Below are 24,869 nucleotides of genomic sequence, written 5' to 3'. Positions count from 1 at the left end.
ATTTGTATGGAGACCTCATTAGGCAAGTGTAATTGATTACGTCAGTGACCAGTGGTGATCAACTCAATCTTCAGTTGCAAACCTGTACTCACGTGCTTGGTTCCCTTGGCAACCAGTTCCCATCTGAGCTATCCAGAAGCCACCAGGACTTGCTCATTAGAACACTGATGTTCCTATCACCCAGGAAAACCCAATGAATTTGGAAGCTCTGCGTCTAGAAACTAGGGGCAGAGCCAAATATGTATTTTTTATTGTATCAAAATATCACACTTTCCGTAATGTGGGTGGGCCTCCAATCAGTTGAAGACTAAGGAAAAGAGAATTCTGCCTCCAGGCAGCCTTTTTTTTTTTGACTAAGGTTTGAACTCAGGGCCTACACCTTGAGTCACTCCACCAGCCCCTTTTTGTGAAAGGGTTTTTCAAAACAGGGTCTTGGGAACTATTTGCCTGGGCTGGTCTCAAACTGTGATCCTCCCGATCTCTGCCTCCTGAGTAGCTTGGATTATAGGCGTGAGCCACCTCCACTCACAGACCCCAGCTCCATTCATTACTAATTGGCTCTTAACACTAGTCTCTGAATGTCCCATGTCTCCTGCTGCCACAGCCAGTCTTCTCCCCAGCCAGGTGCCTCTGCCCACAGTTACAGGATTTTGGTTACCTTCTGGGCCTTCCATGTGGCTTTCCTAGACACCTCACCAAGACCTAGCCCTACTTTACATCCTCTCCTACATGAGGGGCCTATGGGACACTTCATAATCCTCTCATTCATTCAACAAACACACACTGATGCCTTCTATGCAGCTGGCATTGCAGGGAGGAGGGCTGTGGGCAGGTGACCAGGTGAATCTTAGTAGTAACTGGGTATTGTAGAAACATCACTACGAAGCCCAAATGGTCAAAAGGCCAGTGATGAACAGGGAAGAGGCAGGGTTGAGACTTTGGCAAACAGACTGGCAAAAGGGGAAGTCACTCTGGTACTCTGGCCAATTGTCAACCTGCAGGAATGCAGGTCTATTAGTGTCAGATCTTCCAGAATTTAAAACAGAAATGGTGCATATCTGTAATCCCAGCACTGAGGAATCTGAAGAATGGAGGATCTCAAGTTCAAGGCCTGTCTGGCCCACATAGCAAGTTCCTATCTCAAAGAAACAATAATAATAATAATGAAATAAAACAAGTTAAAAATGTGAATTTTTACACAAAATCTTCAATGTGATTCAAATTGATATTTTTAAATATTGATCAGGTCAAATAAAACAACACAGCAGCAAGTCAGTCTTCTTTCTTTCTTTTTTTTTTTTTAATTGATGGTATTAAGGTTTGAACTCAGGGACACGTTGCAAGCATTCTACCACTCGAGCCATATCCCATGGCCCATTTTGCTTTATTTTTCAGATAGGGTCTCATGCTTTCGCACAGGCTGGCCTAAGATTGTGATCCTCCTACCTCCACTTTCCGAGTATCTTGGATTACAGGGGTGCACCACCATGCAGCTTTTTTTTTTTTTTGAGATAGGGTCTTGCTAACTTTCCTTGGATTGGCCTCAAACTGCAGTGCTCCTATCTGTGCCTCTGAAGTAACTGGGATTATAGGTATGAGCCATGTCTGCCTTCTGAGCCTCCAGTTTACAAGGACTGTGCTGAAGGAACCTGCACTGACCTTTCTCCTTGCCCCTGGCACTTGTTCCCAGTGAAAACCTACAAGGTAACACCTGTGTCTGCAGGGCCCAATGCGCTGTGTCTAACACAGCCCCTGGAAGAAGCAGCTGTCCCTGGGTTTACTGCACTGGGCTATGAAATACAGGTCTCCTGGTTACACTTCATCTTTGGCCCCCTTCTGCTTGTGGAACAGAGGCACAAACACAGGATCCTGACACTAGAAGCCCTCCCTGTCTGTCCAAATGCCCCTTCCCAAGACTCACAGCACTCAGCCCTATAGGTGGCCCCTGATTTGGCCTGGCCATATTTATTACATATAATTGATTAAGGGATGCAGGTGCCTGCTCCTCCCCCTCCCCCATGGTCTCTCCTAAAGGCCATGGTTCAGTTAATCCTCAAACACTTATTAAGTACCTTCAGTGTGCAGTGGATGGAGTTGGGATGTTCCAGGCCTTCTGCTTATGTGTGTGTTGGGGAGCAGGTGTGTGGATGGAAGGTCTCCACCCTTTGAAAACAGCCACAGAGGAAGCAAATCAGAATGCCAAATAGAGAACTATGTAAATGATCAAACACCATCACCCCAGGGGGACTGGCCAGAACCTCAGTGCCAATCTTAAGTGCTCCCGCTCTGAGCTGTCCTAGAGAGCAAGAAAAATACACGTCCAGCCCCCCCGCCCCCGTCTCCGTCCCCGCCCTCGCCCTCCTCCCCGCCCCCGTCCCTGCCCTGGACGTTCTGACACCTGGAGTTTGAATACCCAAACACATGATGAAGAGACAGGGCACAAACTTGGACCGAATTCCATTCGCACTCCGAAATTCAGTTTTCTTCACCTTGTTACTCCGGCCAGAAGCCGAAGATGTGGAAAATGAAGAGGTCTTCTCCCCCATAAAACAGCACCGACGAGGATGGGATTCGAACCCACGCGTGCAAAGCACAATGGATTAGCAGTCCATCGCCTTAACCACTCGGCCACCTCGTCCCACACGTAATACTTTTGTCCACATTTCTTATCTTTCATCTTCGCCTCACGTCCCGGCCTCCGCCATCCACTTCTAAATATCCATCTGGAAGGACTCAGGGAAGAACGAAACGTAGGAAAAAAAAAAAAAAAAGGAGGGTTTTTTATCTCCTTTCTGCTCGCTTCAGCCAGAAATCGCGCCATCCTCCGCTAAATCTTCAGTCGAACTTTGCCACGGTTTCCCCTCCCTGAGTCGGGGCGAGCGCATCGGGGTTTCGGGACGTGCTTGGTTGCAGGGGAGGTTGCATCCTGACCCGGAGGGAGAGGTGGGCGTCCCGGGGTCGGCGGGCAAGGCGGGACCGCGGACAGGTCCCGCGTTTGCAAAGCGCGCCGTGGCAGCGGATGCAGTACCTCCTCCTCTCCTCCAGAGGGCGAGCTGGTGCGCCAGAGGCCGGCGGGGCGGACAGTGGGCGGGGCTGCGCTCAGGACTCGACTCGCCTCGGCTCGCCTCGGGTGCGCTCGGTTGGCTGCGGTAAATCCGGGCTTGCAAGGGCAGGCAGAAGCTGCGGCCGGGTGGTCCCTGCTGTGCGCCTCGAGCCCCAAGCCCCGAGAGCCATGCAGATGTCCTACGCCATCCGGTGCGCCTTCTACCAGCTGCTGCTGGCCGCGCTCATGCTGGTGGCGATGCTGCAGCTGCTGTACCTGTCGCTGCTCTCCGGTCTGCACGGACAGGAGGAGCAGGACCAATATTTCGAGTTCTTCCCGCCGTCCCCGCGTTCCGTGGACCAGGTCAAGGCGCAGCTCCGCACCGCGCTGGCCTCCGGAGGGGTCCTGGATGCCAGCGGTGATTATCGCGTCTACAGGGGCCTACTGAAGACTACCATGGACCCCAACGATGTGATCCTGGCCACGCATGCCAGTGTGGACAACCTGCTGCATCTGTCCGGCCTGCTAGAGCGTTGGGAGGGCCCGCTGTCAGTGTCGGTGTTCGCGGCCACCAAGGAGGAGGCGCAGCTGGCCACGGTGCTGGCCTACGCGCTGAGCAGCCACTGCCCCGATATGCGCGCCAGAGTTGCCATGCACCTCGTGTGCCCCTCGCGTTATGAGGCCGCTGTGCCCGATCCCCGAGAGCCTGGGGAATTTGCCCTGCTGCGGTCCTGCCAGGAGGTCTTCGATAAGCTAGCCAGGGTGGCCCAGCCAGGGATCAATTATGCGCTGGGTACTAACGTCTCCTACCCCAATAACCTGCTTAGGAATCTAGCTCGTGAAGGGGCCAACTATGCCCTGGTGATCGATGTGGACATGGTGCCCAGCGAGGGCCTCTGGAGAGGCCTTCGAGAAATGTTAGATCAGAGCAACCAGTGGGGGGGCACGGCCCTTGTAGTGCCTGCTTTCGAGATCCGCCGAGCCCGCCGCATGCCCATGAGCAAGACAGAGCTACTTCAGCTCTACCAGGTCGGCGAGGTCAGGCCCTTCTATTATGGGCTGTGCACCCCCTGCCAAGCGCCCACCAACTACTCCCGCTGGGTCAACCTGCCAGAAGAGAGTTTGCTGAGGCCTGCTTATGTGGTGCCTTGGCAGGACCCCTGGGAGCCATTCTACGTGGCTGGAGGCAAGGTGCCCACCTTTGACGAACGTTTTCGGCAGTACGGCTTCAATCGAATCAGCCAGGTGCCTAAAAGGGAGAGGGCAGGGGGACTGGGCATAAGGGGTGGTGGAGTCTGGGTATGGGAAGGAAGAAATAAAGTAGGAGGGATAATAGTTCGAAAAGTGATTGGGTGGTGTGGCGGTTCCATGAGGAAGCTAGAGTATGGCTTTAGGGACGCCCGTCTGGGCTGTGGGGTTGTCATCAAACTTTGCTGACCTATCTTTCCCTCTACAGGCCTGTGAGCTGCACGTGGCAGGGTTTGATTTTGAGGTGCTGAACGAAGGTTTCCTGGTTCATAAGGGCTTCAAAGAAGCCTTGAAGTTCCATCCCCAGAAGGAGGCTGAAAATCAGCACAATAAGATCCTTTACCGCCAGTTCAAACAGGAGTTGAAGGCCAAGTACCCCAGCTCTCCCCGTCGCTGCTGAATCTTTTCCTCCCCTAGTCTGAGAAGTCTCAGCCTCTAGCTCCTGAGGCCACCCCTCAGGCCTGACTGGAGTCAGAAATGTCACTCCACGTTACAGAGGTAGCTGTGGTGTTGGAACACTGGACTTGAATATGGGGTGCTGGGATCGAGTCCTAGCTTTACCACTAACTAGCTGTGTGGCCTTGAGCAAATCCTGTTACCTCTCTGAGCCTCGGTTACACCGTCTATCAAAAGGGAGGTGAGAAAACCTACCTCACAGAACTGTTGGGAGGCTCAGATGAGATGCTCTATGTGAAAACATTCTGTAAGCTTCGTACAAATGTGAAGTATTAATATTATTACAGTATTATTATTGTTATTATTATTAACAATCTTGGGCGGGTGTGTGGGTAAGTAGGAGAGCAAAATGTATGAATGGGACAGAGTTGAGAAATCTGAGTACTTAATAAAATGGGCCTTTTGGAAAGAAATCAGATGAAAGCATAGAATTTAGTTCTTAGCTCTAGGGCAGAAGCCTGGTTCTCCCAGGCCTCCGCCCTCTGGGACTCTGGAGGGAAGGATCTGCAGGCTTTGTGGATGACAGTCTGAGATCTGTGCCTTCACTGGGCTGGATATTTGCCTTCGGATGACAATGTGTAAATAAATGAGTGTTCACTCCCACAGCTGGCTCTGTTACTCTCCTAAGCTAAGGGGCGGGGGCACCGGGTTTTCTGCTGGCAACGCGAAGGAGAGGTGGCGGTGGGTGGTGGGGCGCCAACAGCAAAGCAAAAAAACCATTAGGCTTTTTCCGCCTCCCCACTGGTTGCTATGGTGACCTGCCCGCGGTATCCCAGCATGCCCCAGCCCCAGCTGTCCAATTATGAGTTCTGCAGACTGACGCCTCCTGATGACGTACATGGAAGCGCCGACAGGCTCCGCCTGCCGGAAAAGAGGACCCTGCGTAGCGCTTCCGGGAGCTGGGTGACGGCGGCCAGTACCGAAAGGCCCGGGCACTTTTCAGGTCGTCTCAGACTTGAGGCCGGAGGCCCCACTCCCCGCGGTGCGTATCACCACTCCCGGAGCCTGGTTTGGCCTCTCCGGCCAGTTGGTCGGAGCCAGCACAATCTCCTCCGTAGCCAAAGCAGAGACTTAGCCGGCCTTACCGGCGCGGGTGCGAGACCGGCCGCGTTACAGCCCGCTATTCTCTGGCTTGCGCCGGTGCATCCGAGGGTGAAGCGGGGCGGGAAGCTCCCGGAGCGCGGCAGAGAAGCTGAGGTGGCTCCTGCAGTTGTGGGGAGGGCCTGCCCTTAGAGGAGTTTACGCCTGGAAAGAGAAATTGCACGTGCGTAGCGCTTTACAGTGTGCTTTTCCATCCTTTACCCCATGGGCTTTACAGTCATTAGCTATGATTTTCCTCTGTTTGCACCGGGTTAAGGAGGGGAAGGTAGCGACTTAATTAAACGAATCAACTGTAGGAGAAATATTCTTCGGGAAGAAGTATCTTACAAGATACATACAGTGAAGAGGAATTGCCAGTGACGGGAACTGAGGCTTGAGAATGGGAGAAATGAGGGTAGTAAGGAGAACCGATGTTTTCAGGTCAGGTTCAGATCGTTGGTGAAATCAAGACTAAACTCTTCCGTAGGCCAGGCATTAGAAGTACTTGAATCAGTATCAGCAGGCACCTGGGGTTACCAAGAAGTAAAAGCTAATCCCTCCACTGCAGGGATTAATTTGCAAACCCAGTTATCAAGTGAGCCAGTATGTGCAGCCCCTGCCTTGGTGAGGCTTCCACACTCATTGAAATTGAGTTGTAACCAAAGAATACTTCCTGGAGGAGGTGGTATCTACACCATTCAAACAAAGTAGCAGCCAGAGAAGTTGGAAGAACTTTACAATGGGGCTGGTGGGGAGTGCCTGAGATCATGAGTTCAAGTCCCAGTGTCACCAAAAAATAAAGTGTGTGTGTGTGTATATATATATATGTATATGTATATATATATATATACACATATATATGCCATAATGTTTCAATAAGTATTAGAGGAATTGCTTAGCAGTGTTTAATGTTTCTGAAAGGTCATTTCCATAAACACTGAAAGCTATTGGCATTGGCTGCAAGGAAGTAACTACAGGATCAGTTTCAGTGAGAGAGATGGGCACCCAAACATGGAAGGCGTGGGAGGTGCAAGTAGGAACAGCAAGTGTGCACAAGACCTGCAGAACTATAGCAGTGAAGTGGAAAACGGAGTGGTTCAGTGGAATGAGTAAAGTTTAGTGTTCCCCCCCCCCATGTTAGGAATCCAGCCCAGATCCCTGTGCATGCTGCTAGGCAAGTGCTGCACAAGTGAACTATGCTCCCAGCTCCCAGTCCCTGTGCCATTTTTAAAAAGATGGTCTCACTAGCTGGGCACTGGTGAGTCATGCCTATAATCCTCAGGAGGCAGAGATCAGGAGGATCATGGTTGGAAGCCAGCCCGGGCAATCTTGAAAATACCCAACACAAAAAAGGGCTGGTACAGGGCTCAAGGGGTAGGCCCTGAGTTCAAACCCCCAGTACCAAAAAAAAAAAGATGGTCTTACTATTTAGCCCAGGCTGGCCAAGAACTTGAAATACTTCTGGATCAGCCTGGGGAGGGCTGAGATTACAGGCATGCACCACCACCCCTAGCTATCTCTACTTTGACTTAATGATAGAAAATACCTGAGCACATGTAAAGTTTTATGGGAAGGAGCATGCTGTCTTAGTCTCTTTTGTGCTACTGTACCAATACTAAGTACCAGGGATGTAGTTCACAGCACTCACACACACACGCGCACACAGAAACAATCTGAGACTGGATCATTCATAAAGAACAGAGATTTAGCCAGGTTCAATCCCCAGTATGCGGTAGAGGGCAGTTTTGGAGGCTGGAGAGTCCAAGGTTAAGCCCACATATAGCGAGAGCCTTCTTGCTGCATCATCACATGGCAGAAGGGAAGGAGGCACTTCCATGCTCGTCAGCCCACTGCTGTATAGTAGCATTAGTCCACTCATGAGGATAGACCTAATCACCTCTCAGAGGTCCCAATTTTCAACACCGTTACATCGGGGATTAAGTTTTCAACTCATGAACTTGGGGACACAGTCATACCATAGTATCTGCTGAAAGGGAGAAGCTGAAGTCGCACAGGGACAGGAGAACACTAAGGACCTGAAGTCCCAGAGAAAGCAAAAGGAAATCGGATTTGACCTGTAGCCCAGTAAAAGCTTAGAGTGTTACTGGGAAGAGAAGCCAGGGGCATTCTAGCAGAACAGTATGGACGGGGAGGGAGGTGGTAGTGTGAGAACTGACCATAGCATGGGCTGAAGAAGCTGGACTAGTAACGCAGGTCCAGTCTGTAAAGGGTCTTGGAAGACGCAGTCAGAAGTTTGGGCCCAGTCCCATTGGCAGTGGGGAGCTCACCTCAGCCTTTCCCATTTGTGCATCGTAGCTGTGGCCAGTGTACCCAGAAATAGGATCACCAGCAACATCCAAGGACACGAGCATTTCCACAGCTCCCAGCCCTTCTATGAGAGAGGGAAATGCCACCCAGTTTGTGCTTGGTGTGGTGGGACTAGTCACACCCACTCATCCCCACAGAAGGCTGGGTTTGGCTTGACTCCCTGCTTGACCACTCTCCCATCCTGAGCCATGGGAAGTGGTGAGTGATGGCTATACTCTGTCTCCTAGAGCCCAGATGCCCATCCAGCCTCCAGGCAAAGATCCAGAAGAGATGGAAGCAGAGGGCGATTCAGCTGCTGAGATGAATGGGGAAGAGGATGAAAGTGAGGAGGAGCGGAGCGGCAGCCAGACCGAGTCAGAGGAGGAGAGCTCAGGTGAGCCCCTGCACATGCGGCACACACGCGCGCACACACAGGAGCAGCTGCCCACCCCTCCAGAGCCGGCCCTGACTGGCCTCTTGTCCCAGAGATGGACGATGAGGACTACGAGCGGCGCCGAAGCGAGTGCGTCAGTGAGATGCTAGACCTGGAGAAGCAATTCTCGGAGCTGAAGGAGAAGTGAGCACAAGGGGTGCTGGGACTGGTCTTTGGGCACCTGGGGTGAGGAGACAGTGGGCTGGGTATGACACCAAGTGATGTGTGCCAAGTGGGGCCTGCAAGGAACAGGTGCTTGGCACACATTTATCCAAGAACAACAGATGAGCACGTGGAGGAGCCAGTGGTGCACGGCTGCCTTTTTACCTCCCAGGTTGTTCAGGGAACGGCTGAGCCAGTTGCGCTTGCGGCTAGAGGAAGTGGGGGCTGAGAGAGCTCCTGAATACACGGAGCCTCTTGGGGGGCTACAGCAGAGCCTCAAGATCCGCATTCAGGTTGCAGGTTTGTGGCTGTCCTGTTTGCCTCCCAGAACCCATAGCCATCTGTCCTCTTCTACTCTCAACCCTGCCCTGCCTCACCCTATACTTGTGGCCCTCCTTTTTTGGGCACCAGAGCCCCAGCCAAGCAGGGCTCCTTCTCTCTTGCTGTCAGGGATCTACAAGGGCTTCTGTTTGGACGTGATCAGGAATAAGTATGAGTGTGAGCTGCAGGGAGCCAAACAGCACCTGGAGGTGAGCACCTGGATAGGCACCTGGAAGGGTGAGTAAGGCCAACGGCCTGGAGGCCACCTACCTAAACACTACACCCCTTCCAGAGCGAGAAGCTCCTGCTGTATGACACACTGCAGGGGGAGCTGCAGGAGCGGATCCAGAGGCTGGAGGAGGACCGCCAGAGCCTGGATATCAGCTCTGGTGAGGGCCAACACCCACCCCTCACTGGACCTTGGCTTCTCCAACTGCATGAGGGGAGTCAGAGGGTCTGCTTTTTGGGATCCCTGTGAGGACAGAATGAGAAATCAGGAAAGGGCCTAGCCCAGTGTCCCATACATAGCAGGAACTAGAATATAGTGGGCACCCTGCCATCCTTTCCAGAATGGGAGTGTCCATCCCATCTAACACATGCATGCACACGGTATCTATAGCACCTGTGTTCATATGGGGTCTTGCAAAGACAGGAATTGTCTTTCTCCCACTATTTACTAAACAAATGAAGAAACTGAGGCTCAACTGAGAAAGAAGGGTGGTGTCCTCTTCCATGGGTTTACACCATTGTTCAGTAAGGCTGTATCAGCCCTAAGAAATTCATCTCCAAGGCCAGTGTCCGGGGAGGGAAGCTGTGCTGGCCCACAGTGGGCAGAGACTATAAGGGTAGGAGTAGCCTGTAGGTCAACACCTGATCCTGACTTTGGGTTTGCGGGGCACAGAGTGGTGGGATGACAAACTGCACGCCAGAGGCAGCGCAAAGACCTGGGACTCACTGCCACCCAGCAAGAGAAAGAAGGCACCTCTTGTGTCTGGTATCCTTCTACCCCATGTGGCCTGAAACTGGGCAGGACATCAGGGCAGGTTCCAGACTCAGGGGAGGGAAGGGAAATAAGGGGAAATTGGGCTAGACAACACTCATGGTTCTTTGGTGTCACATAACCTTTCCAGGCCAGTCCAGCTGGCAGTTCTCGTGGGGTTCTGGATCCCTGTCCTGAGCTTTGTGAACCCCAGAAAAATAACTTAGTCACAGGCTTCCCTTAGCTTCCTGAGTGAGGATCAGCCTTTGAGGCCCCATTGGCTTTTCCTTCATGTCCTAATGTGGACCCCACGCGGTCCCAGATGTTTCCCACCCAGACCTTGCTCATTCCCCCTCTTGAAGCTCCTGCCTGCTCCTGCCTGCTCAGTGTCATCTCAAATGGTACCTCTATGGAGCCTCTTCTGGTCTCCCCCCATGCATGTGGCTCTCCTCTGTACCCATATGCACACCTGTACCCTGCCGTGGGCTGCCTGCATCCCAGAAGAACTTGCTACCTCCATCTCCTTAGTCAGGAGCCCCTCAGTCCAGGGCCTGCTGCATCTTTAGCTCAACTACACTCAACCCGTGTTGAGCTGAGTCCTCTTCCCTTGGACAGCCCATGTGTCAGCCTTAGGACCACCTGGTAATGAGGCAGGAGGGAGGGACCTGGAAGGCAGTGATCTGAGCCATGGTGGGGTAAGGTCTGGAGACGTCAGGTACAGAACATAGGTGGAGTAGTTTCAGGATGGAGAAAGCTAGAGTCTGCCTTTAGATGGGGGAAGGGGCCCAAAAGGCCCTTAGTAACATGGGACCAGAGGAGCAGGGTCTCTGAGGGTGGGAGGGGCCTTGGGTAGCTGACCTGTTGAAAAGTGGCGTGGGCTTGGACCCAGGGCCCCCTAGGTAGGAGGTAGAGCCCTTGCTTGGACCAGGCTTTGGTACTCCTCCACACTGTCTACATACCACCTCTCCTTAAGCATTGGGAGGTGGCACAGCTACCCATGGCCTTCCAGGCTGAGCTTCCATTGCCTGCCCCTCTGGTGGCTGTCCTGCTTCCTTAACCCCTGTTGCAGGCCCTTACATCGTATACATGCTGCAGGAGATTGACATCCTGGAGGACTGGACTGCTATCAAAAAGGTGGGTCCACTGCTGCCCAATTCCCACTGTACCCCAGGGTTGGCCAGCCGTGCAGGTCCACGACCTGGACGCTAGCTCTGTTATCTGAGGGCCTGGGGTGTTCTCTGCCCTCCCTTCAGCACCCCTTACTCTAGCCCAGGAGCCCCTGCCTTGGGGCAACTCTTTGTCCTGCTTGAGACTGCCCTGGAGGAAGGGACATAGTCACTATCAGCCTTTGTTCCAGGGTAGATTGAAGGGAGGGAAAGAAGGAAGGGCACTGGGTTGGCCAGACCTCTGACAAGAGACACCTCAGAGCTTTGTCCAGAAAGGGTCTCATACTTCTGTCTTAGTGCAGCTTGTCTCAGCAGCCCCCATTCCTCAGGGGCCAAAGGAAGGAGGATTACCAAGCTAAAGGTGGGCCTTTTCTCATCTTCCAGGCAAGGGCAGCAGTGTCCCCTCAGAAGAGAAAAGCAGATGGTAAGAGCCACAGAAGTGTCCTGTTTCCTCTTTCCTTGCCAACACCATCCCCCAACCTGGCTTCTAGAAAGGAGCTCAGAGAGAACAGTGGCTCTGTCAGAATCAGTGACCCCCATCTTGGTCTGAGGGTCCCCATCTTGGTCTGAGGGTTTTGAGGGAGTTCGGGGAGCAGGAGCCATGGTAGAGAAGCTCTGGGTTGATGGAGCAAGGTGGTGTAAACTGGGATGGAGGGCTGGAATATAGCCGAGTGGTAAAGTATTTGCCCAGCATTCACAAGGCCCTGTGTTCCATCTTCAGCACCAAAAAATAAAAAAATAAAACTAAGTGTGGGGGCTGGAGGTGTGACTCAAGTGGTAAAGTGCCTGCCTAGCAAGTGCAAGGCTCTGAGTTCAAATGCCAGTGCCACAAAAAATAAATAAATGAAATAAGGGGTAGAGTCCCTAGCTGGGTGGGTCAAGGCAGACAGGAAGGATCCCCTCCCTGGATGAGTGCTGCTAAGGGTGTCACTTCCCTCAACCTCTCTGAGGAAGTGGCTATCTCCATCTTGGTTCAGCTTCCTCTGTGATTTTTCTCCTTCCCACATACCCCCAGGACCGTGACCCTGCTATTCACAACCAGGGGTCCTTGGAGCAGCTTGCACCACACCCAAGGATTCACATTTTCCTGCAGAAAGGTAGAGATTGCCTAGCCAGCTCTCCAGTGTTGCTGTTGGTCCCCTCTCCAGCCATTGCTGGTCTGTACCCCTCCTCTGCCCTTCTTAGGGCCTGCACAGCTGTGGCCCTGAAGCTGACCTGACCAAGCAAGACTGTTGTCTCCATCCCTGACCGGCCCACTACCTCCCCCTCCCAAAGATGAGCCTCCTCAGTGTTCCCACACCGAAGATGGGCCTTGTCTTCAGCCAAAGCAACATTCCTCTTGCTGATTGTGGACCCTGGTGTCCCAGCTACAGAGCCAGGGATCAGGACTCCATCACAGGGAAACTGAGCCAGAAATTACATGTTCGGGGCCTGTCCACTCTGGCTGGAGCTGGAGGTGACAGCACAGCTCTCCAGGTTTTCTCAGGGCCATTCCTGTTGTCTGCCTCCTGGATTTTGAAGATTGGAATTAAAACCTTTTCTGGGACTTTGGTGAAACCCATGTGTATCTGATTTACCTTTCAAGGGAATTGGTACTTTCATAAGGATCCCCTGAGATAGTCAGTCTCTTCTGAAGTCCCTGTAGTTGGGGGTATAGGCTGGGAAAGGGGAACTGGGCCCAGAACCGGAAACCACATGTGGCTCAGGCGGAACACATGAAGCACGTGCCTCAGGTGGATAGGAGACTGCTTGGGGACCAGGTCATGTCTGCACCTGCCCCAGTCACTTGGCAGATTGGCAAGACAGGCTGGCAGGGCCTGTGTGTGGGAGGCAGCCGGCAGCAGCACCATGTGCTGACGACCTCACAGCCACACTCCCCCTGGTTAGCGCTGAGTGTCAGAACCACCCCCAGAGCCTCAGTTAAGCAAAGGGATTGGTTTCCATGGAGACACAGCATCCTTTCTCCATGGCAACCTGAAATCTCAAAACAGGTTAGGCTAAGGAGTGAGTCATCTGCGACCAGTAGGGGGTGCTCTCCCACAAGACTGACCCCCCCCACCACCACCAACAAGGCGGGAACACATGAGCAACTGACCACAGACTTCTTAAGGTGATTCAAGGGTGAGGCTTGGGCCTGTGGGGACTTAGTCGTCCTGCTTAACCCCTCCCTACCCAGCTGCATAGTATGAGGAGGTTGGCAGGGCTGCAGGAAGCTCTGTGTGAAGGTGGTGCCCTACAGGTGGGACCCCCAGAGTGGTGCTAACATGGAGGGGATCCCTGCTTCCCCCCCGTAACTGGGCCCAGAACAGAGAGAAAGCAGACACAGGTCAGACGGGGTGGGCACGCAAGAGTTAACTGGCGGGGTGTGACGGGCGAACCGCCCTCAGGAAGTGTTACTCACCGCTGGGAATGTGCGCGCCTGTGCCTTGGGGGCTGGATTCTCTTCCTGAGTCCCAGGAGAAGCTGAACAAGCTCCTAGCCATGGAAGACGCTCTGGAGCCAGGAGTGCAACCTCTGGGGGTCCCCAGCCCAAACTTTCCTCCTGGGGAACTGCAGAGAGAAAAGTTAGTGGAGTTGGAAGGGCAGCCAGGTGGGGTGGGAGAAACACAGAGGGAAGGTTTATCCCAGGGCAGGGGAGGTAGGAAGCCTAGAAGTGAGGAAGGGTCCCCGCCCCGGGTCTCCTGCTCACGTCTGGGTGCCCACCCTCCAGGCCAGCCCAGGACCCGCTATACGACACGCCCAATGCCAGTGGGGAACAGGCAGGTGGGCCCCAGCGACCAGCACGAGCCGTGAGCCTGCGGGAGCGCCTTCTGCTCACCCGGCCAGTTTGGCTGCAGCTGCGGGCCAATGCTGCCGCTGCACTGCATGTACTGAGGACGGAGCCCCCAGGGGTGAGTGTGGCCACCCTGGGGAACTGGCCAGCTGAGGGTGGGAGGGAGAGGAACTGGCACAGGGGTCCAGAGCTTCCTAACCTCATTCACTTGTAGACATTTCTGGTGCGGAAATCTAACACCCGCCAGTGCCAGGCCCTGTGTGTGCGGCTGCCAGAGGCCAGTGGCCCCTCCTTTGTCTCCAGCCACTATATCCAGGAGAGTCTAGCTGGTGAGAGGAGCTGGCCTGTTGGAAAGGGGCTGGAAATGGATCGCAGTGGTGGGGATGGTGGGGGGGGCGGTTTCCAGAGAACAACCTCACTTTCCGTATTTCTCAGGCATCTCCTTGGAGGGCTCAGAGCTCATGTTCCCGGACCTTGTCCAGCTCATCTGCTCCTATTGCCACACCCGGTGAGTCCGCCCCGCAGAGCACCTGGTGACCACAGGCCTTGCTCCCTGGAACAGCCCATTCTCCCTCCTCCCTGCACTGGAGCACCCCTCACTCCTGACTGTCTGCTTCCCTCTCTGGCCTCAGGGACATCCTTCTCCTCCCACTCCAGCTCCCCAGAGCCATCCACCAAGCAGCCACCCACAAGGAGCTAGAGGCTATCTCCCATCTGGGCATTGGTAAGGGCTTCCCTGCCACTCCGCACAGATGGACAAACTGAGGCCAAAAGGGGAAGGGAAGGTGCCTGAGCACGCAACCTACCTGTGCCTTCTCTGGGTGGGCACCCTCCCGAACCTGTCCTGAGGCCCTAATTTGTTTCTGCTCCCTAGAGTTCTGGAGCTCCTCTCTCAACACCAAGACTCAGCAGAGCCCATCTGAAGCCCCGCTGTTGCCCCGGCTGAAGGCTCGCTCCCCTCAGGAGCTGGACCAGGGCACCGGTGCCGCCCTCTGCTTTTTCAACCCCCTGTTCCCAGGGGACCTGGGCCCCACCAGGCGTGAGAAATTCAAGAGGAGCTTCAAAGTGCGTGTGTCCACAGAGACCTCCAGCCCCTTATCTCCACCTGCCGTGCCACCTCCCCCAGTCCCTGTGCTGCCAGGGGCAGCCCCTAGCCACACAGAAAGGCTGCCTCCTCACCAGCTGCTGCGGAGGGAGAGCTCTGTAGGGTACCGTGTGCCAGGGGGAGCAGGCCCTAGCCTCCCACCTCTGCCCTCCCTCCAGGAGGTGGACTGCGGCTCCCCCAGCAGCTCTGAGGAGGAGGGGCCACCCAGGTCCCAGCAGCGGAGCCCTGCAACCTCCCCCCACCTGGGCCGGAGACACCATCGGAGGCCTCTGCTTCGGTCTATGAGCGCTGCCTTCTGCTCCCTGCTGGCACCTGAGCGGCAGGTGGGCCGGGCCGCAGCAGAGCTGATGCAGAACAGACACATAGCAGTCGGTCAGCTGGTGCAGGACCTACTGACCCAGGTTCGGGCCAGTGCCGAGCCCCAGGAGCTGCAGAGCATCCGCCAGGTGCTAAGCCGGGCCCGGGCCATGCTGAGCGCGGAGCTGGGCCCGGAAAAGCTGCTGCCGCCTGAGAGGCTAGGTAAGGCCGGGTTTGGTCCCTGGCTCCATAACTCCAGTCCTTCCCATCTGTCTCTCCATGCTGCCCCTGCCTTTCTGATACTGTTCTGCTTTCTGAGCCCCTTTGCCTCACCACTGTCGAGTGTATTCCATCATGTGTGTCTCTTTCCCACTCCTGTCTTGCCCAGTGTCTCCTGCTTTTTTGTCCCTTCTCCCTGACCTACCCCTGACTGTCTCTGCTCCTGCAGAACACGTGTTGGAGAAGTCGCTGCATCGCTCTGTACTCAAGCCTCTTCGGCCTGTCTTGGCCGCCCGCCTGCGCCGCCGCCTTTCCACAGATGGCTCCCTTGGCCGCCTGGCTGAGGGCCTTCGCCTGGTCCGGACCCAAGGCCCTGGAGCCTTCGGGACTCACCTGAGCCTGCCCTCCCCGGTGGAGACAGAGCAAGTACGCCAGAAGCTACTGCAACTTCTCCACACCTACTCACCCAGTGCCCAGGTCAAGCGGCTCCTGCAGGCCTGCAAGTTGCTCTACACGGCTTTGAGGACCCAGTCAGGTATGGCTCCCCACCACCTCCCCCTGCTGTTGCCCCAGCATAGTTCAGGGGAGATTGCAGGGCTCTGCTGCTGGTCCCACAGTACACCTTCTGGAGGGAGGGGAGGGGCAGGAGGTTAGGACCAGTGCCCATGGCGCACAGTACCTAACTGAGCTCTCCCTCTGAGTCCAAAGCAGGTACCCCAGAGAGAGACCCCAGGACCCTGGAATAGACCACAGGGCAGAATGATCCAACCCTCCAATCTTAGATGGTGGGAAACTGAGGCCCAGAGAGTAGAGTACCCTCCCTGTAGCCCTTCCTGAGATTGGTGGGCAGAGAGGAGGGGTCACTACCTAGGACAAGGATTGGACTCTAACCCTTGGGCCCCCAGGAGCCTGAAGCTTCCTCCTCCCCCTGTCCCCACAGGGGAGGGGGCAGGGGCTGATGAGTTCCTGCCACTGCTAAGCCTTGTCTTGGCCCAGTGTGACCTTCCTGACCTCCTTCTGGAAGCTGAGTACATGTCTGAGCTGTTGGAGCCTGCTCTGCTCACTGGAGAGGGTGAGGGACCCCATACCCCTGACTGCCTGGGTAGGACTGGGGAGTTTAGCTGCTAGTGGGCCCTGAGTGAGCAGGGAAGTGGGGGAAGTTGGTCTTCTCACTCCCAGCCTGAGCTGCATTCTGCCTCCTCATGTCCCAGGTGGCTACTACCTGACCAGCCTCTCGGCGAGCCTGGCCCTCCTAAGTAGCCTGGGCCAGGCCCAGGACCTCCCCCTGAGTCCCTCGCAGGAACTGCAGCGCTCCCTGAGCCTCTGGGAGCGGCGCCGCCTGCCTGCTACCCACAGCCTCCAGGTAACAGGCCCTCCACACCATTCTCCCCAAACCAGCCAGGCCCAGCAGGCTCTGACCTCATCCAGCATGCTCCCCTCTAGTCCTGTGTCACCCCGCATTGGAAGTGTGACCCATCTGAACATACAAGCCAGCCCTTCCAAGAAACATGCTCCACATGTCAGGGTCTAGGACAGCCTCCTGGATCTTCCCAGATACTCTGAAGTAGCACCTCGGGTTGTTTCGTTTTGTTTTGTTTTTGTTTTTTTGGTAGTACTGGGATTTGAACTCAGGGCCTCATGCTTGCTAGGCAGGCTCTACCACTTGAGCCATGCCCCAACCCTTTTTTTTTTTTTTTTTTTTTTTTTTTTTGCTTTAGTTATTTTTTGCAAAGTGTCCTGCAATTTTGCCTGAGGCCAATCTTCAACCCTGATTCTCCTACCCATGCCTTGTACTACGAGCTGGGATGAAAGTTGTGTCTCACTAACTTTTTGCCCAGATTGGCCTTGAACCTTGATTCTCCCAATCTCTGCCTCCTGAGGCAGCTGGGATTACAGCCATGCACTACCTCATTAAACTGAAGTAACACCTTGTTATCCCCACTTCACTGATGAGGAAACCAAGACTGACATGGAGAGAGAAAGGGATTCCAATAGCAGACTCAGGCCCCAAACCCTGGCCCCCTGGCCCAGTCTGGGCTTTGCCTTCCCTGTCCTCATACTTCAGCCCATGCTCCCATCTGCATTCTGACCCAGGTGTGCTCAGTACTGACCATCACCCTCCCTTTCACCCTTCCCAGTTTTGCTTCTGAGTCCAGACTCAGGAGCCATGTCCCAGGTTCATCAGGCTCTACCAATTCTTGGAGCTTGGGAAAGTTACTCTTTGTTTTTTGGTTTTATGTTCTGTAGAATGGGCACCTGTGGCTGTTATGAGGATTAGGTGCATTGATGCAAGATGAGTGCTAGGGCACACAGTAAACTCTACTTGAGCATCCTTTCAGGCTCTTGAGGTCCCTGCTGGTCTGGACTTGCACTTGCAGCCATGACCCAGTAGCCCAACTGCACATCTCCTGCCCAGAGTCCCCTCGGAGCTCAAGAGCTCCTGCTGTCGCTTCTGTCATGATGCATGTTACTCCACCTGTCCCTGCACAGCCTCTACCCATCCCTCTGCTTTGGAGCCAGATGCACACCAGGCAGACCTGAGTACTTGATTTTGCTTCTCCTGTACAGCACCTCCTCCGAGTAGCCTACCAGGACCCCAGCAGTGGTTGTACCTCCAAGACGCTAGCTGTGCCCCCAGGGGCTTCGGTCGCCACCCTGAGCCAGCTCTGTGCTACCAAGTTCCGAGTGACCCAGCCTGACGCTTTCAACCTCTTCCTGTACAAGGAACAGGGCTACCACCGCCTGCCCCCCGGAGCCCTGGCCCATAGGCTTCCCACAGCTGGCTACCTTGTCTACCGCCGAGCAGAGTGGCCTAAGACCCAAAGGTCCACAACAGAGGAAGCAGGCAGTGGGCAGCAAGAGACAGGGAGCCATGAGGAGGAGAAAGGGGGCTGTGGAGATGGGGATGTGGAGGTCAAAGCCAGCTCCAGGGACAGTGGGGGAGAATCTGAGACAACCACTCAGGAAGATGAGGGTTTGGCCAGGGGAGGCCATCTGCAGCCAGGGGAGTCAGAGGCCAAGGGCAGCCAGGCCACAGAGGAGTAGCTGGAAGAGGCTAGAAGGGCTGGGGCAGGAACCTTTGAACTTGCAGGGAAGGTTTTCAGAGACTTCGACCCCACCCACCAAGGCTACAGTGTCCTTGGCCATTCACACCCTAGCCTTCTGCTGTGTCTCCCACCTCCTACCTCCATGAGCCCACATGCTGGGAAGCTGAGGTCTGGCCATATTAAGGGATGGGATAAAGTTGAGGGGAGCTTGGGAATCCCCAGATTCTGTGCCTCTTCTTCCCCAGCCTGCAGGGGTGAGTATGCCCAACAGGATGAATCCATCTGATCTTCAACTTCTGGCATGGAGGACATCCCAACTCCTTTTGCATCTCCCCCCTCCCACCCCTGTGGGAACAGGCAGAGCTACTGGGGCCTTGGTTCAAGGTCCTGAAAGGCTGCCACCATTCCTGGTGGCAGCAGAGTGGCAGCAAAGGTCCCCAGAAGACTAGCTTCTCCTAGCCTCGGTGTCCTCATCTGCAAAGTGGGGGCACTACTGCTTCCCTGCTTATCTCCCCGAATGTTCCAGGGCCCAAACAGATGATATGGCTACAAAGCAGAGCTCAGACTAGGAAAAAGGAGGGAATGATGGATGCTTACAACCCTACCTTCACCCTCCCAGAAGCCTGTCCCCTGCCTCCTGGCTCTCATCTGCAGCTTTTTTCTGGCCCCAAGTGAGACGGCACCATATGTTCCAGTCTTTTCTCAAAATTAGAAGTCCTCCCAGGCACTCTAGAATTAGACAGGGGGAGACAATACAGACCAGCAGGTAGATGAGCTTCCAGAATGGAGAGCGGGGACTCAGAAACCATTTTCTGTACCCCCTTTTGGCTCTCACAGAAGCTTAATGGAGAGACAGGGAATGGCCTGTTGGCCTCACTGAGTTGCAGGAAAGTGACTGTCAACAGTCACACAGCAAACCAGCCCCTCAAGACCAGGGCAGACTGCAAATCCAAGCAAAGAGAAATGCTCACCCCTAACCACGAGGGGGCGTGCACAACCCAGGAAGCTGCAGAGAATGACCCCTTGGGGGGCAAGGAGGGCTCAAGGGCCACAGAGCATGGATGGTCCCTGGCTTCACTCCCCTATAGCCATCACACAGGCTGGGGACAGCGCAGGGGCTGACGCTACTGGCCCTCAGGTCCCTTGCAGTTGAAGGTCCTCAGGAAAGAGTTGTCCCTGGATGGAGGAGAACCCCAGCTGGTCTCAGAGGCATGCCCCTTGAGAGCTGAGCACAAAGGGACATGGACCACATGTCAGTCATGATAACTGGAAAGTAAAAGTCATGAACACTGGCTTTCAGACGACCCAGATACAGCCATTGAGGGGCCACCAAAGTACTTCCCTCTACCACTGCCCTCTCCAGCACCTTCTGACTGGTCAGAAGTCTCCCTTTATTCTGTTGTATGCCCTCCCTCCCTCCCCAAGCCCCGCCCCCAATGCCTTGTACAGTGTGAGCACCCCATAAGTGCTCAATAAACGGTGTCCACCCATTGGTGCTTTATAACTAGGAGTGAGCGACACGGGAGGGTCAGGGAGGGCTGCTCTGGGAATCAAACACAGGATGTGTGGAGCTCAGTCCCAGAGGAAGGACCTGGAATGTCTGCAGGGGGTGCACGAGAACCCCAGGGGCCGGATGTGGAGCTGGTCTCACGGGAATGAGGCCTCTGGGCCCCTGCCTCTGGGACTTCTGGAATTCCGTCCCTCTCTTCCCGTGTTCAATACTAATTCCTGACTCCACAATTCAGTGTGCCCCTAGCGATGGCTCATGAGAGACTGCCAGGTCTATCGCTTTTGGTTTACCTGCTTGCTCAGGGGTTCAGGCCAAATCAGCAAGACCGAGGGCTGTGATACATGGTCTGGGGCTCCAGGCAGGATGGGCAATAATAGGCCAGCCTAAGACTGAGTCATCCCCATTTTACAGATGAGGAGCCTGAGGCTTGCTCTGGGAGAGTGGCTTGTTACAGGGCAAAGGACTCAAACACCAGGTTCTACAAATCTTTCAGAACAGAGACTCATTTACTTGTCCACTCAATAATCTATAAAAGCGGGGTGTGGTGGCACACGCCTACAATCCCAGCATCCAGTAGCCTGAGGCAGGAGGATCGTGAGTTTGAGACCAGCCTGGGGTACAGTGAGACCCTGTCTCAAAAATGTATTAAGTATCTCATACGGACCAAGCACCCAGCACCCTCAGCTCTACTCTCAGGGAACGGTCAAAGCTCGCTGTCCTCAGGCTGAGATCAGGTGCTGAGAGCCACTGTGCTCTAGGGGTTCTGCACACCCTGCCACCACCAAGGCTTTTCTGAAGGGGATGGGTCTAATCCAGCCTCCACTGCTGCAGACCAGGACTGGGACCCTGACCTGCCGTTCAGATCTGTTGAGAGCAACCAAGTCATTTCCTTGCTTGGAAATGTCACACCTAACACTTGTAAAGTCACCCTAGTTGTATTGTCTGTCTCCCCCACTGGCATGCCAGAGCCAAGTCGACCTGGTTTCCAGCAAGCTGGGGGTGGGGGGGAGGTAGAACAATGCCTGAGCCGGAATTAGCACTTAGTGAAGAGGGATGTGGAATGTGGGTTCAGGAAGACTCCACCAAATGATCCTGTGTTCCCGGAATGGCACCTTCTCCATCACTGCCACCAGGGGGTTTGGACACCTCATTTCCAACCCATGCCAGGTGTCCTTCTTAGCTGAAGCCACCCAGGGGTCTCATGTTCAGCCAGTGCTAGGGAGGAAGCATGGATCCTGTGAAAGGGAGTCAGGAATTGGGTAAGGGAGAGGCTGCCTGTCCCAAATTCTAGAGCCAGGCCAGCCCAGAAGTCAGGGGCCTATGGGATGGCCTGAGGGGTGGGGTGGACAACAGTCATTGAGACTCACCCTGACCCACCCTCATTATGTTTAACACCCCACCATAGCCTTGTGACCCATGTTCACACCCACTGTTTAGCATACTTACACCCTGACCCACACTCCAGCGCACAGTGTGTGACATCTTGGCAGCCATGGCAGGTATAATAGCACCCAGGCATCCCAAGGGTTAACAGGCATACACTGAACTTGCTAGGACATGTGAGGACAAGTCAACATGAGGACAGGTGACCATCTACACAGTACCTTCCCAACACACTTAGACCTACCTATGCAGAACTGCCACCAACACCCACAGATATAGCAACATACCACCATCTTTGAGACAGCACACAGCTTCCCCTTCATACTCTGAGCTCTGGAAGTGCAAACGTGCCCCCTCCCCCATGCTTTTTACTTTGGAACATGCATAGGAGGTCCAAGCCCCTCTCCTAATCTTTCTTCCAGTCCGGGCCTACCCTTGCCTCACTCCCCCACCACAGTCCTTGTGACCCCAGGAGGGGGATATGAATCTATGAGAAGACCCCTATGTGGGGTGTGGCAAACCCACGGGCCAGGCAGGAGGCTGAGGCAGGCAGGCTGGGCGGGGCAGCCTGAGCTCATCAGATTCCAGCCAGCCTGATTCACAGGAGGAGCCCTGAAGATCTGGGGGGAGCACTGGCCCAGTGACTGGGGTTCTGGGGGCCTGGGTGGCCTTTTTATCTGTGGGTTCTGAGTCAAGAGCAAGTACCTAGTCTGGGATGGGGGCTTCCTAAGGGGGTGGCCCAGCCTGAAGGAGTGCCTGAAGGGCGAGGCTCCTGGGAGGGGCTTAGAACCCAGAGCTAAACTGCAGAATGAGACAATCAGCCCTGCCTGCCACCCCGCCCACTCAACAGCTGGGTGTCTTTAGCTGGGGTTAGGGCAAAAACAGAGATCAAGGGTGGGGTGACCTTAACAGCCCATTTAGCCTCTCAGGCCTTCAGGCAGGCAGTCCTCAAGTGGACTCTAGAGGCCTGGCGTGGCTGGGCCTGCCTGGCCCCATTGCTTGGGGCTGACAGGGTTACAGGCCCGCCACTGGCCCTGCCAGGCCAGGCCTCTGCCAGAGTGAGAGCGCACAGGCTGTCCCAACGCCAAGGATGTTTTCCTGCTGAGATCGAGCCCTCTGGTCCTGCCACCCCCAGAACCCCGTTTCCCCAGCCAGGCTGATGCTAAGAGGAGGTAGGGTCCAGAAAGCCCAGACCCAGCTGCAGGGTGACAGGAAGAAAGGACAGGGCTAGGGGCAGGGTGAGGGCACCGGAAGTGCCTTTCTTGGAACTCTGCACCAAAATAGCACATTTTGTCCCTACTCTGGGTCCTGGTGTCCCATGGGGGAGGTGTATGTCACCAAGGAGACCCTCACCAGGGAGGGGACTGAGCTGACCTCAGTCTGACTTTTGCTTGCCAGCCCCTTCTACCCCCACCACGGCCTGTGCTCTACTTTGAAGTCCCAACATAAATATCATGTCTGCTTAGGTTCTCCTTCCGGGCCTGGTCACAGCCCCCAGACCTGGCTCCCACCCCAGCCAGCCCGGGTGGGGGGTGTTCAGTGCAGGGGGAGAGAGGGTGAAGGCTGGACCACCCAGGGACCGTGGCAAGCCAATGACTCAGTGACAGAGACAGGGAGACACAGAAGATGCAGAGTGGAGACCCAGAGGAGATGTACAATGGAGAGACAAACCCCAGAGCAATACAGAGACAATCCTGGGAGCAGGAAGAGTAGACAGAGAGATCCCCAAGACTAGTAGGAGAGCTAGAGACCCCGACACCGAAAGAAAAGAGAGAGGAGCAGGGAGAGAAAGACAGAGACACAGAGGTCCCTGGGGATGCTGAGGGGGCAGGAGGAAGAAGCTTTGCACAGGAAAAGAAGGGAAGTAAGAAGAAACTTTGGAGAAAGTTCCAGAGGTGGGGTGGGGCAGGAGGGAGGAACCTAGGACTGGGGTAGATGGAGAAGTTATGTAGTGGAAAGAGACTTGTCCCTGTGACAGTAGGACCCATCATCACGTTTGCCCAAGTCGGGGAGAGACACAGGACTGAAACCAGAAAGCCCTCAGCTAACTGGGACAAATTGGTCCCCCTTGGTGGCAAGCCTTCAGCAGAGGATCCACACCTTGGAGCCCCTTGCCCTTGAGCAGAACTGCCTGCACACTGAGGGGCAAGTCTTAAAGTGGGCTCTACGGTTGGTTTCCCTTTCTTAAGGGCACATGTTGCCAGATGTTGCGATCAGGCATCTGCCAGAGAGGGAACTGGGTTCCCAGCTGTGTCCAGGTTGGGCAATCCCTGGGGGCGACCATATAGCTCATTCTCACAGCTGTGGGCACAGGTGTGGGCTTGCTGGGACACACATATCACCCAGCAGTGCATATCCGTAGCAATGCCAGGCCTGTGCAAGCACGTGTGCACACTTACACTAGCATGCAGGCAAACACATTGTCCTGTACACACACACAGGGTCTCCATGGCAAAGGCCCCACCCTATGCTCAGCTGCCTCCAGCTGTCACAATCCTTTACCTTCAGGGGCTCTGAGGAGGGACAGTCCCCCTTCTTCCTGAGCCCTCCTTCTCCAAGCCTTCCCCCTTTCCCTCTCCCCCCCCACCCCACTCTGTCATGTCCCCAGCATCCTGACCCCCTCCCTGCAAGATTCTCCCTCCAGAAACAACTCCTGTGTGGGGTGGGGAGAAGACAGCAATCATGCCCTTCCCTCTCCCACTCTTGCCCGGGTGGGACCTCTCCCACTTCCCCTCCTCTGGCTCCCACCCAAAACCGGGTCCCTCCCGCCCACCCTCAGCCCTTCCTCCTGACAGCCTGAAGGCTGGGGTGGTTTGGGAAGAGTTTAGACATGGAAGGAGGTGGGGGTGGGACAGAAGAAAACGGAGGAAAGGAGGTGATTTGTACACAGAGCTATGTGCTGGCTCAGCGGGCCGGCGTGCCAAGGCTGTCCAGGACGCCTGCCCGGGGGGCGCCCCCCAATCTCACTCGACCCCCCCCACCAGCTGTTCTAGGCCAGCCGTTCTGCAGGCGGCCCTCCCCCTCTCCCCTCTCCCTTCTCCCCAAGGGTGCACACAACGTATCAAAACCACCATAGGCCTCTACATGACTCCTTCTGGGGATGTGGATTTCCTTTCTTGCCCTCTCGAGGTGAGCTGTTCCCATTTGGGTCATGATCAGAGCCCCAAGTTTCCTGACCCCTCAATGTTAGCTGAACCTGGCACTTTGAGCTTGGAAAGCACATTGCTGCCACCACCCCCACCCCGACCAGGGAGACCTGTTGGCCATCAGGCCCCAGCAGAGAACATGGCTGTGTGGTACCAGGGGAAGCATTGCACTTGATCCCCACTGTGGTAGTGCA

At 55.1% G+C, this 24,869-nt stretch overlaps 3 protein-coding genes and 1 non-coding gene across 8 annotated transcripts; 3 read left to right on the top strand and 1 right to left on the bottom strand.

Annotated features, from left to right (window-relative positions):
• Positions 1-2,556: 2,556 nt before the first annotated feature.
• On the bottom strand, positions 2,557-2,638 carry Trnas-gcu (transfer RNA serine (anticodon GCU)). The gene has a single exon. It is a non-coding gene; the product is annotated as a tRNA-Ser (tRNA).
• A 465-nt stretch (positions 2,639-3,103) lies between these two features.
• Positions 3,104-5,350, top strand: B4gat1 (beta-1,4-glucuronyltransferase 1). Its single transcript, XM_020164737.2, has 2 exons — positions 3,104-4,288; positions 4,500-5,350. Exons 1-2 carry the CDS (start codon positions 3,233-3,235, stop codon positions 4,689-4,691), a joined length of 1,248 nt encoding a protein of 415 aa, XP_020020326.1. The 5' UTR covers positions 3,104-3,232; the 3' UTR covers positions 4,692-5,350.
• A 221-nt stretch (positions 5,351-5,571) lies between these two features.
• Positions 5,572-12,752, top strand: Brms1 (BRMS1 transcriptional repressor and anoikis regulator). 3 transcript variants are annotated; one of them, XR_002212452.2, is made up of 11 exons: positions 5,572-5,729; positions 8,383-8,528; positions 8,621-8,711; positions 8,902-9,029; positions 9,180-9,259; positions 9,343-9,439; positions 9,952-10,044; positions 11,099-11,163; positions 11,580-11,619; positions 12,211-12,292; positions 12,381-12,752. XR_002212452.2 is itself a non-coding variant. In XM_020164738.2 (10 exons), the coding sequence occupies exons 2-10, from the start codon at positions 8,390-8,392 to the stop codon at positions 12,216-12,218; spliced, it is 741 nt and encodes a 246-aa protein (XP_020020327.1). In that variant the 5' UTR covers positions 5,572-5,729; positions 8,383-8,389; the 3' UTR covers positions 12,219-12,752. The 3 variants fall into 3 exon arrangements, 2 of the variants coding, with proteins under 2 accessions (XP_020020327.1, XP_020020328.1); XM_020164738.2 differs by having other exon boundaries at positions 12,211-12,752; XM_020164739.2 differs by lacking the exon at positions 5,572-5,729 and adding an exon at positions 5,748-6,011 and having other exon boundaries at positions 12,211-12,752.
• A 195-nt stretch (positions 12,753-12,947) lies between these two features.
• Positions 12,948-20,109, top strand: Rin1 (Ras and Rab interactor 1). 3 transcript variants are annotated; one of them, XM_074049553.1, is made up of 11 exons: positions 12,948-13,305; positions 13,906-14,086; positions 14,183-14,297; positions 14,404-14,476; positions 14,601-14,692; positions 14,843-15,033; positions 15,232-15,592; positions 15,819-16,124; positions 16,530-16,661; positions 16,801-16,952; positions 18,158-20,109. In XM_074049553.1, exons 1-11 carry the CDS (start codon positions 12,959-12,961, stop codon positions 18,632-18,634), a joined length of 2,427 nt encoding a protein of 808 aa, XP_073905654.1. In that variant the 5' UTR covers positions 12,948-12,958; the 3' UTR covers positions 18,635-20,109. The 3 variants fall into 3 exon arrangements, with proteins under 3 accessions (XP_073905654.1, XP_073905636.1, XP_020020330.2); XM_074049535.1 differs by having other exon boundaries at positions 14,843-15,592; XM_020164741.2 differs by lacking the exon at positions 12,948-13,305 and adding an exon at positions 13,417-13,759 and having other exon boundaries at positions 14,843-15,592.
• The last annotated feature ends 4,760 nt before the right edge of the window (positions 20,110-24,869 follow it).

This window comes from Castor canadensis, chromosome 1 (assembly GCF_047511655.1).
Source record: "Castor canadensis chromosome 1, mCasCan1.hap1v2, whole genome shotgun sequence".
Taxonomy (NCBI): domain Eukaryota; kingdom Metazoa; phylum Chordata; class Mammalia; order Rodentia; family Castoridae; genus Castor; species Castor canadensis.
This window is presented reverse-complemented; position numbering and strand designations above follow the sequence as displayed.